Consider the following 12,774-nt stretch of genomic DNA (forward strand, 5'->3'; position numbering starts at 1 on the left):
ACACTGCTAACGAGGATCAAATTATTGTCATAGTTTGACATTTTATTGTGGATGAATGACGTTAATCCAATGCTAGATGATAGACTGAAGCTGCTACATCATGTTTTCAAGGGACTTGTATCCTGCAGATGTAAAATGAATTTAATTGAAGGTTCTAAACAAAGGTATTAGCTTTAAAAGTTGTTAAAGAAAGTAGTTAAAATAACCAAATATTCCATTTGGTACAGGAGAGATGGTCTGTCTTGCCCTGTCAAACATCTGAGTTCATACATATCCATACATGGGTTGTATGCAAGTCACTTGCAACATATTTTGTCATATAAATTTCCGGAAGCTTTGGAGAATACCATTGAAAATTTACTGGAGGGTAAGCATAAAAATTTTTTTTATGCATTGCTGAGATCAAACCATCAGATGTGTTCAGTTTCTTCCACTGAAGAAATATCTTCAACAATTTGGGATGATATTTTAAAACTCCCTTTTTTTGACCATCACTATGCAAATGAAAATACCTTATCAATGCAAGTTGATTGCCCTACTCCAAGGATAGATTGGAATACTTTGGTTGATGTTGTCAACTTGATTGCAAAATACTTTAAAAAATACAGATCAAAAAGCAGCAGAAAAAGGTGTGAAATCTAGAAAAGCTTTGCTCTTATTTGTAGAAGGATTTTTCAGAAAAGTGGTGCAACACACTATTTTCCATACATAGTTGGCCTTTTGACAGGTCGGTTAACATGGAAGCCATTTATAAATGTCTGCTAAACTCATGGATTAATTTTACAGTGATTATCTAACTCTAAAAATAACGGTTTATCTATGCTTATGATTGTAACCTTGTCTTATTTATGCAACATGCCATACCAATATCTCAAACATTTTTTGGTAATTCAGAACCAGTAACCAGTTCTCCTACTTTCTGTAACACTGAAACGCAAAATAAAATTATGTGTCTCTCATTAAGGATATGGGAATGACCTAAAGCAGGGTGGTCCAAGGTTAACAGCATCGCGGTCCATAATATTTCTTGCATATTATCTGCCACAAAAAGTGCTACATGTGTGCTAGGAGCGGATCAACGAAAAAATTCCATATTTGACAAAACTTTTAATTTTGGTTAAAAAGCGTAGAATATTTTTTAACTAGATGAATTTGGCTGAAATTGCATCATGAAAGGGTCAGAGTGTTAGCCTTCAGGCACAGTGAAAACCTGTAAAACAATACTTTCCAGAAGCGCTAAATATTTTATTGCTTATTTATTTTGGAAAAACGAAAATCAAAACACAAATTTATTATAAATGTTTGCAAAACAGCCATTTTAGAAAATTCCATATAGGACATACTGCGACTTTCAAACCGGTCTAACACATCTTAAAAATTAAGTGTTTCTGCCACCCCCTGGACCCGAATTTGGTGAGCGATGGTAAACTGGTTTATTTAATGTAATCATAACTAAACAATTGCAGTAGGCTATGCTTACTGATTGTTGATCACTTATATTTATTTGATTACACCCGTAACTCAACGCAATACAATAATTTTAACAATGATGTCGCACGCCACATGTCACCCGCGGGCCTGGGTTTGGACTGCCCAGACCTAACGTATGTTTAATTTGCTTAAATCAACAAAATGTCGCAAAAAATCTACATATAGCGTGTGCAGATTAAAATGTAAATAGAAAATCAAGAGTCCCTAACACAGATCACATTTGAGTTAGAATCAAAGAATGTTAATAGGATGCAGGATGGTAATTAATGTCGGAGGCCATCATTTGGGATAAATGCACAAAATGCTGACTGCACATAATACCATAGAAATCAAGTAACGATATAGAAATAAATCATTCTGTAATATATCAATTGAGCCTATTCAATATCAATCACTTGAATTGTCTTCTGAACAATTTTTATGTAAATACTCCTTGTTGTATTTCTTCAAATTGGCGGTACAAATTTCAAACAAGAAATATTTAAATATATTATGATATCATGCAACCTGTGATCTGAACTTCCCCTATAGTTTTCTATTTCGTAACACAAATATTTAAAAGCAAAAAAATGTGTTAGCTTTTAATGTTGGCATGAAAAATAGTATTATGGTGATGCAAAATTAAAAAAACTTTATATCCATCATCCTAATTTTGCAACATAGAGTATGTCACAAATTGAAAGCACTTTGGTCTATCCATGAGTTCACTGTAACATGTCCCTAACATTTGGAAAAGTTCTTTTTATATTAAATTTAAATTTTTTAAGGACAGTACAGGATTTTTGTTTAGAAACCTTGGAAAGTTTTAAGATGACCACTTAAAATAACGTAATACATGCATGTCAATAACAGAACCATTTTATAACTTAATGTTTTTGTTTTAGATTTGATATGTTGAACTGTTTATCAGGCATGCAGAAATATTTACATAATGCTGATGTAATGGCATTTTCTTTATTGTGATTTTGCCTTTTTTTATTTGTGTTTTTTACTAGTGTTGTTAGTTTTTTACTTAACCAAAAAATGAATGACTTACTACAAAACTTTAAGCTTTATTACCATAACAAAATAAAGATATTTGTTTTCTCTAGTTTAGCCATCCCTGTTGTCAAAATACATAGCATGGGAAAACTTAAATTTTAATTTTTTTTTACCAATCCTAACATCTAGTAATGATCTAGTACTGAGGTTTGTACATGAGTGTCTTTCAACCCTTTTAAGCCATGTCTTTTGATAGTTGATAATGAATTACCTGGGAGTCAAACTGAACCGAACCTTGAACTGACCTATTTTTTTCAACAGAAAGTTAAAGGTTAGCCAGACCCAACATGTGAAAAAACAATTTACTGCAATATGATGTTACAAACTAAACATGAAACCATATTGGAACTTATCTAATATAATGTGAAAAAGAGTACCAGAGAAATAAATTGAATTAGTCTGGTATTTAAAAAAAATGTGAAAGCGCTACTATAGCGTGAAAAAATTAAGAAAAACATAGCAATTAAATATGAATTACAAAAAATCAATTAGAATTTAATATATTTATTTATATATTTTATGCAAACACATAGATTTATGCAACACATAATTTAACACAAGGTATTTTTATTTAACCTGAAACGGAGCTGAACCTGAAAGTTTAAATTGCTTTAAACTGAAAATAGTTCCAAAAAAATATGTAGAGTTGTATCGAACATGATCTGAAAGAGTTAAACCGTTCGACTCCATGATAACTTTTTTCATAAAACAACTACTTATATCTAATGGGTTAACCTAGTACAGAAAACTTGTACTAATTATTTTACAATGCTTTCAAAAAGTAAATTTCAACACCTGGGCATTTGGCAGAACCTGGTACAACTGCGCTAACTAAACCCTGGGACAGAACAATATTCATATCTAGCTTTTCCATGTTTTCCTATGTTTGTCCAACAGAATATTTGAAAAAAGGATAAGTTAAGGAAATGCACCAAATAATTCCTTGAAAACTGGATGTAAAACTTTGTGAAATTTATTTTTAGATTTAGTGATATTTATTCAAGATGGTCATCCTATATTTCCCCTATATCTAAGTTGTTGGCGTTTTTAAGCAAAAGCATGTTTCTTCATGACCAGCAAGGGACCATCCCTTCAAACTACTTTGAAAATATCAGATATTTTGGAAGGCACTGGTCTGTTCTTTCTGAAGTATATTTTTTATACAATCCTTGGATTGAGCCTATTGAAATGGATAACAGGTAATCTAATTTGTTGTGAATTTTAATTACTATTTTAATGTAGTAGTTTATTGGTTATTGCTACTTTGGCTGTAGTAGCCTAACAAAGTTTAAACAGACAGTTAGATTGTTCTATCATGGGAAATATATTCTATTTTCGGCTTTAGAGAACTTGGTATAAATTGTTAATATGGACTTTTTTGGTGTAGAGAGGTTGTGCAAACAGGGGACTACAATTTAAGTTTGAAAGATTATATTAGTACCTTTTGAATGAAGGACAGTTCACATTTTGGGGGTGGGGGTTTTAGGAAGTGAAGATTTGGTATCAGGTGTGATTCCTTGTAAGGGCCGTGGGTCAGGTATAAAGATGGTTTGTAATTGGCTCAGGTTGTATTTACTCTTTCTCAGATTGTAGAACAACAATAACCTGTCTGTTTTTGTTGTTCTTTGTATGTAGTTTAGCTTTTTATTTTATTTTAATGTAGTTCAGCTTTTTTATTTTATTTTAATGTTAAGCATGTAAAATTGCAAAATCGCTCTAAACCAGTGGTCGGCAAACTGTGGGCTGCGAGCTAGTTTTTAATAGTTTAGTTTTATAATGTAGTTGTGGGCGGCGTGACTGATAACCGTACATTTATTGTACAAAATTTAAAAAAATATTGTGTGTGGCGCAACTTTGTGAAGTCGTTCTAAAAATTAGCATGCCCCAGGCCTAACAAAAATCCTGGATTATCCCCTGTCGTAGTGGATTTACTTAGTGGGCCTTTGCTAGCTCCGGAAAGAGTATTTTGGGCCGCGAAAAGAAAAAGTTTGTCGACCACTGCTCTAAACTATTGATTTTAAAATTGACAAAACCTTATATTTTCTAAATTTTAAAACTTGAACTACCCTAAAGTTTAGTCAAGCGTTTTCTTTAAGTTGTCAATTATGCACAGCAAGTACTGAGGTAAAATGTTTTAATTAAAAAAATAAGTGACAGTCCGCCGATTTTTAACAATTGTCTGTACGTTGCCCAGGTTTTGTTTGGATCGTAAGTGTAACTGTTAATTTATTGTCTTTAAAGAATGTGTTCAAACTGTTGCTGGTATCCCTAAGACAGGACCTTATATTTACCATTGTAGACCACTTTTTTAATAGCTTTTACTAATGAGCAGATTTACTAGCCTGGAATATTTTGTTCCATTATTATCTTTTTTTCTGAATGACCAATGAATATGGTCAAGGGTGTAGAAATAAGGTATTATTGCTAATGCTAAGTTAGCCTAAAGCAAAATGTCTAAATGACACATCTTTATTTAATGTTAGTTTTTTTGCAAATCAAGCCATCAAGGTTTTTGGTTCGTGACTCCACTATTATATCTATTGGTATTGTATATTAATATGTTGTTTAATTATTTCTAGAGAATTGCAATGGCCGTGGAGTACCAATGATTCCTACTTGGCTAAGATTATTACGGATTCACTAACAAGGCTTTTGGAAGACTTATTTACAATGTACTGGTTTACGATGATCTTTGTGTTTTAATTGGTCAAGTCCATTGTAGTATAACCCAGTTGTTTTTAATTTGTAAATTAGGGGTGTGCAATTTTCAGCCCGCAGTCAAAATAGTAGATAATATCTATAGTTTTATGGCTCATTTATAGGCATAACTACCGAACAGAAGGTAATAATTATGTTATAAGAAGTCTCCCCTCACTGCTTCAGTATAATTATCACCTTGCAACTTCAATTTTTTTATCTTATACTGTAAGACAGTGGTTCTTGGATATTGTTACGCCCCGCCACAACCTGTGCACTGGGGCTTGGCCACTGACCCCATACAGTTGCCCGGCGGGACGCAACCGCGCGAGTTCTTGTTGTTTGCAAAGGTTTCTGGTCAGATATGCTACCTGTCATAACCACTACTAAAATTCCAATCAAAAGTATATTGTTGCAATGTGCAGTAAAACGTTATCAAATAGCATTAGTGAACGTATATTAATTTTCAAGTTAATGTGAGACAGACAGCCACCGCCTATTGCAGCGACTGTTGGCTAAGACTTCGCAAAAGACTTCTCTAGAGAAAAGCCCAAAGCCGCTAAGAAACGACATGTATATAGCCAATACGTAGAAAGAAAAAGAACACAAAAGTTACGTCATATTTGGCCAATAGGCCGGCACTCTGAAAACATGGCTTAGGCATTACAGCGGCCATTCTAAGGCCAATTTGCAGCGGGAGTCAGACGCCAGCAAAACAAGTGGCTTGTTTTGCAGAACGTGAGAACACCGCCTTCAAAACTGACAGTTATAGATTACGAGATTAAAGGTTACTTGTCAAGTTTGAAACGAGGCGAACTGAAGCAGGAAAACACAGGAATTTTACACACAACAATACGGAAAACTTTACATCATCAAATAGGATATTATGTAACTGAAGAACATATTTGGCAAACGAAAGCTGAAACGCGTAATCTAAAACCCTATTTATCACATCGTAAAATAACTTAATGAACTCTAAGATTTGGCTTATGGCAGTTAATCAATTTGTGTGTTTAAGTGTTGATAAACACGTAACAGATAGCGACCCAAACAGAATTCTGTTAGACCAGGTTTTATAGTGCTGTCTTAGTGTCTTATAAACTTAGGATTATAATTGAGAAAATTGTGTAACATTATTCCCAATTAGAGATCCGAAACAGAAACTCGTCCGTTTTAGTTCGAGCTACAGGCCTGTTTCTTTCGATGCGAGCTACGCATTTGTTTCTTTGAACTAGGTCATTAGTTAAAGGGAGTATTGTTAAAAGTTAGCGTTTAAGGATGAGTAAGTATTCATACAAGGAAAACATTTTTTCTATCAATGAAAAAGCTTGTTAAGCCTGCAGCCATTGACGTGGCCAAACTCTCTTATGCGATGACAACGTGGTCTCGAAATTGCAGTCAGTCTCGTTATCGAACAGCTACAGCGAAAGTCGGATCACAGACCTTTCACTGAATATACAATATCAAGTGGTCTCCCGAATGAAGAAGGCAGGAAAGTGGAGCTATCAACTCGATGAGTCAACTGACATTGGAAAGAATGCGCAGCTAATTGTTTATGTGAGGTACGAGGGTGACATGGACCTCGAAGAAGAATTTCTGTTTTGCACACAACTGACAACAACAGCAACTGGCGCCAATATTTTTAACATTGTAGACAACTTCCAACAAAAAGAAGGCATTAATTGGGACAACTGTGTCAGCTTATGCACTGACGGTGCTCCTGTGATACTTGGTGCTCGACAGGGGTTTACTACAGGGGCGTATCAAGAAATCCAAAAAGGGGGTTATGTATTTTCAACTTCCCTGTTTTTTCCGCCTGACATTAATGATGTCATTATATAGCGACGGATATGACGTCATAAAATAGCGATTGTAATGACGTCATAAGAAATAAAAAAAATATCAGAAACAGCGAATTAAAGACCCCGAACACGTGCGTCGTCAACACTCCTGCCAGGTGCCAGCTGCAAAACCACTTAGTGTGCAATCGTTAACTTCAGGCGAAAAACTAAACCTAAATTACAAGCACATCTGTTGCCTGCAGTACTAAACGAAGATCGTTTTCCAGAGTGTTATTCAATTAGCGCAGCATCTGCACCGAGTTGTGTGTCAAGTCAGCTAAAATACAAGGACGTCTTACATCAGGGTTGGCAAATTTTAATCTAGTTCAGTGTTTGTTAACCTTTTTAAGTCTGGTGACATGTGGCAAGAAGCGAGCTCGATTTTTTTCGGGGGGGTATAACGGCATTTCTTTTAAATTTTGTGCAAGTTTTTATTACATTGCTAAAAATAAAAATTAAAAAAATGTTAAATAATATATGTCCAATATTTTTGAATACATTTTTTGTTTGTCCTCGACGTACTTGGCAGCCTTCCATCGCTCAACGCTAAGAAGCGCTGTTGTAATTAAAACGACAGCATCAAAACGCCAACAAACCGGACATAGAAAAATCATTGGCGCGAAGCGCAAAAATTTTCTGCACTTGCGTAGTTAAATGGCCAAAAAGTATTTAAAATGGACTTGTGTATAGTTTGTCAAAGAGACGTTGGGAGGATCCGGCCCGCAGGCCGTAGGTTGCCGACCCCGGTCTTACACCGACATCTCATATTAACGCGGACAGCAAACAGCGAGAAACATCAGCACCGCCTAACTCAACGTTTTTAGCGAGTAAAAGGCGGAGACAGCTTGATTTATTTTTGATGATTGTTGAACACACATTTGCTGATCAGCCAACCAGAAAGAATAACGAAAGGCGAAAAAGAAAAACTATGTAGCATTTACAGTCGACCAAACAAAAAAAAGAAAAACGGCGTTTTGCGTTTGATTTTGATTTCGCATTAGCTGAAGACGTGTGACCTAATTACATTTAAAACATTGCCACTTAGGACGGTAAGTAAAACCCTGACAAAAATGGAAAAAAAATGATGGGGGGGAAATAGGATCTCATTTCTGCTCCAATACGAGATGTCCTTCTGTAAACTCTTGCGCCGTGCAGTTTATTTATGAACACGGCTGCAAATCTTTGCAACGAAAAAAAAAACATAGTCATACCATTCAGTTCCACGACAAGAAGTGGATCTTATAGGTATGTCACTTAAACGACATCTTCACCGCAGTGAACATCTTAACACATCAATGTAAGGCAGAAATCACAACAGTATTACTCTCTCTGAGAAGCTGTCTGCTTTAAAGAAAATCTGCAACTCTGGGCGAAAAAAACTGGAGCGTGGTTGAACAGCAGCGTTTTCATCCTTAAACGAGTATCTTGAAGATTGGCATCAAATTGCAATTAGAAAATTTGATGACATCAAACTGATCTTATTGGAGCATTTAAAAACTTTACCATGGAGTTCAATTGCTACATCCTGGATATAAATCTGGCATCTCCGGTTTGGGTCAGAAACCTGTTTATGGCAAAGCTTGACGACTTATCAGAGTGTATTGCAGGACTACAGGAAGAGCTTAACGACCTGCATCATGATCAGTTCCATCAACAACTTTTTTCACAGCGTCATTTAGAGAATTCTGGACTTTGGTTGAAAAGGAAAAGCCATTAATTCGCAATGAAGCAGTGGCTTTTCTGATCCCGTTTGCGGCCACCTTTCTCTGCGAACAAGGATTTTTGGCACTGATGGTAACCAAAATCAAGCTCGCAATCGCCTTGATCCTGGTGCAGATCTTTGCTTTGCGCTCTCTAAAATAGAGCGGGGCATTGAAGATATTATAAAGAAAAAATTTCAGTTTCATCAAACTCACTAAAATAAATCAATCATTTGTTTGTAATAAATTATTGTTTCATAGAATACATTTTTTATGTTCGACGCTTTGGTTGTAAAATTTTCATAAAAATCCAGATTTGGGTCCTGCTCAAAAAAGTTTGAGAACCACTGCCATAAGACATAATAAACACTAACTTCATTTCTAGTTACCTTACACTTGTTTAAACTTTTAAGCAATTGCCATTAAAGGAAGAGATGAGAGTTTCCCAAGAAAGGTTGTCTTTGGAATGTTTTATATTACAAATTCCCACAAGAAACATGTGTGTCTTATCAATAGATAGAAAACGCTCTTCTAGTGTAAACAAAGTATAAGCAGATGTTTCTGCAGCAGATACGAGCTGACCTCTAACTGGTGAATACCTGTATAATGGACTTTGTGTTGCCAGTTTGTCAATTAAAGGGAATATCGCTTCAGTGGTTAGGAAAGTAAATGGAAGATTATATAAAAGAGGCTTTAAAAACTGTTTGCAATAAGAATAAATGCTTTAGGTTTCATTGTGGTTACCAACAGAAAGTTAATAAAATTGCAAGTTAGGCCGGCGGTATAATTTGGATACAAATATTTGCCATGCTAGTACAAAAGTTTGCACACCCCTGGTATAATTATCATTTTATCTTCCACTTTTTTTTAGGAAAAAAAACCTTTCGAAGAATTTGTTTTATATTTTGGACAATTTTTGCAAGATTGCTGTTTCTAGTAAATATGACCATCCAAACCATATTTTTGCTGCTTATTATAAAATTATTTGGGACTGTCCTTGGCATGCATTCGTACCTGACACTGATTCTATGGAGACAATTGTTCAGGTAAATTTTATACTATGCATGTAGTACAAATGGTTTCCAAGTATTAGCATTAGAAATATTGATGGTATTTTGTTGAAAACCAGGTTATACAATTAATTTTATTTAAATATGAAATTATTTCTTTTTAAAAACTATAATGATGAAAAAATAACTAGACGGGGGTGCGGTTGTTGTATATTGTGCCGGGGGTATATTTTCAGGTCTTGGTGTTTATTTTGTTTTTTGTTTAATGCAAGTGTTAGTGGAAAAGACTCATTTTTTTTGTCTGGGGAAAATTAATTAAGATTAATGCAACGCCTCTTGTGCTCGCATATTGCTTCATCTTTCCATCACAACAAAAACATCCATCCAATGGACAAACCAAGCCAAACTTAATTATCGATTATATTTTAGAGTTAAAAAAACAGAAGTAGTTTGCAAAATAATTATATTTTTTGCGGTCGGCAAAGTTTTATAGAATTAACAAGTTTGACAAGATGCTCTGTTCAATGGCAACTAAGCTGAGCAATGATTATGTGGTCTGTCACGTCGCTTTAGGTGAATTTACTTAAGGAGATATTGAAAGACTAAAAAAGTGAAGACCAAAAAAAGTTCTTCAACGGAGTCTATTTGGGCACTTTTACGTTTAATAATTTGAGCACATTGTGCAGTCATTTTTAGGTCTTGCGTAAAGTTTTGGTGACCGCTTGTTGAAAGAACATAGAGGGAACACTGTTTATAAAAAAACTGAAGTGCTAAATACTCTATTTAACCTGGACAACGCCGGGATTTTCATCTAGTATGTTATAAAAGGAACCTCTTCGCACTAAGAATGTCACATGCGCGGCTATTTCCCTAGGGACAAAAAAACATAGCATGATGTCAGTCGCTTCCTTGCTTGGCGAGCTGAACAAGTCGCTTTGTTGCTTCGCCAGCGTAACAAACGAGCGAATATGAACGTATCTTGCATTGGAAGTATTGCTACCGCTAGACAGAAGTAGATGGCTGTAAAGAATTAAAAAAGGTCCCTATGGGTGCAGACTTGTTAAGCTATTATATGCCATGTCTGAAATTTATCAGGTATACTTTTTCTATAAAGTTCCGCACAAAAAACAGTCTGAAACATACCAAAGCGAGGGTCTAATTTTTAAATATAGGTGGTTCAAAAATTGGGTTATTATAAATAAGGTTATTTACCAGGTTAATTCTTGTTGTATTATATATTACAATTTGGTTTGTTAGTTTTACGGTATATATTAAGTTGTAGTTTCCCTTGACTTGTTTCTGTAAGCAAAAATGGATATAGGCCGACAAAACGTCTTGCTTTTACCTATGACTTTACAAATGCAAAAGCTCCTTTGATAGACAAATACACACCCTAAAACTTGGACTTGCTTCTGCAAGCGAAAACAGATTGGGTTAAAAATTTCCTGCCTTAACTTATGACTTAGATGCAAAAGGGATAGCTTGGCAAGGGATTCATTTTCAGTGTTGATCTTATTGTAAAGAAAATGCAATTTTTGTAATTTCGGGATATTTTTTACATGAAAGCATATATTCAAAAATTAATTTTAATTTTTTTTATTTAATATTACCTTAAAAAGTAAGATTAATCTTTGAAAAATTTTCACAAAAAACCTTTTTTTTTTTGTTCTAATGCCTAGTGCCCACCTCCATCCATCCAAATAAAACAATACAATTTATTTCATTTTTAATTCAAACTTCATTTAGCCTATACATTCAAAATTAATATAAAATTTATTGTTTTTTGTTTACAGCGACTAAATATGTCATATTTACAAAAAAAATTTATCTCATCCCTAAAAACAAACAAGGGATTCGCATTATCATTTAAATGGTTTACTAGCGATTAGATTTACATAAATAGCATATTGGCGAACACTACAAACGGGAGATATATTGCTAGATTTCACTGTCACTAGGTAGGCGTAGAGAGCTTTAAATACCTTCATGTCACACTATTTAACACTGAAAAAAATAGGACCCACCACAATTCCTATAAACCCAATTAATATAATAGACATACTTTTTAAACATAAAGTCGAATATGTCAAGTTTGAAAGTTAACTTTATAAGCACCAGATTTTCAACCCCCAAAACTGATTCTGTAGCCACTATTTAATAACATATTTTGTGCGGCCTGCAGAGACCTTTCTAAGTTTTGTTTTAGCCCGTGACTAGAAAAAGTTTGCCGACCCCTGTTTTACAGTATGTGTAGGCTACTCTTTCAACAATAATTAAATTGTTGCAGTTATTTACAACTTATTGATTTCGAAATCTTTTGCTATCCAGTATCGTAAATCTTACTGGTTGCGCTTTGAATTCATGATGAATTAATGATTTAAGCAGAGGGAAGCAATCTCATCCGTCCCATTGATGTTGTCAGTTTGTAAATATAGAGAATTTGGTTTTATTTATTTTTTGCTTTGTATTGCGGTCCGCGAAAATTCACTAATAGTGGTCCGTGGTCCAAAAAAGTTTGGGAAACCCTGCCTTACTTAAACCATAATTCTGTTTATCATAAATTACGTAAAAAATACAACAACCCTATAGATAGTACACTGAAAGCCATTGCAGACTAACCGAATCTGTCGATCAATGATGTAAGCAGGGCAGGCCAGAAAAACAACTAGCCTGCAGTTAGGTTCGAACTCACGACCTCCGGTCAAGCGGGGACCGTTGCTCTACCAACTGAGCTATGTAGGCTCAGAGAGGAGCGAGTCAAAAAACAACCATATGTCAATGCTTGCTTAATCGGTGAGTACAAGCAACTTCATATCGAAGGGGATCCACAGTACCATATCCTGTTAGTACAATCAACTTCATATCGAAGGGTATCCACATTACCATACCAACCCTATAGTAAATAAAATTCCACACAACAGATTTTTTTGTGTGATTATTAAATCATTTTATCATCTTCGTTTCATTAATAGATGATTGCTTTTACCATGATCA

General features: G+C 34.7%; 1 protein-coding gene across 1 annotated transcript in view; it reads left to right on the forward strand.

Moving 5' to 3' along the window:
- Positions 1-12,774, forward strand: part of LOC146138101 (ectopic P granules protein 5 homolog) — a 73,335-nt gene that overhangs the window by 46,866 nt on the left and 13,695 nt on the right. Inside the window, exons 35-40 of the mRNA XM_083393953.1 lie at positions 34-164; positions 228-367; positions 425-629; positions 3,516-3,731; positions 5,112-5,204; positions 9,642-9,816. Of these exons, the coding sequence (XP_083250079.1) occupies positions 34-164; positions 228-367; positions 425-629; positions 3,516-3,731; positions 5,112-5,204; positions 9,642-9,816 (960 nt within the window). The remainder of the gene's footprint in view (positions 1-33; positions 165-227; positions 368-424; positions 630-3,515; positions 3,732-5,111; positions 5,205-9,641; positions 9,817-12,774) is intronic.

This window comes from Ascidiella aspersa, chromosome 7 (genome assembly GCF_963924565.1).
Source record: "Ascidiella aspersa chromosome 7, kaAscAspe10.2, whole genome shotgun sequence".
Lineage (NCBI taxonomy): Eukaryota > Metazoa > Chordata > Ascidiacea > Phlebobranchia > Ascidiidae > Ascidiella > Ascidiella aspersa.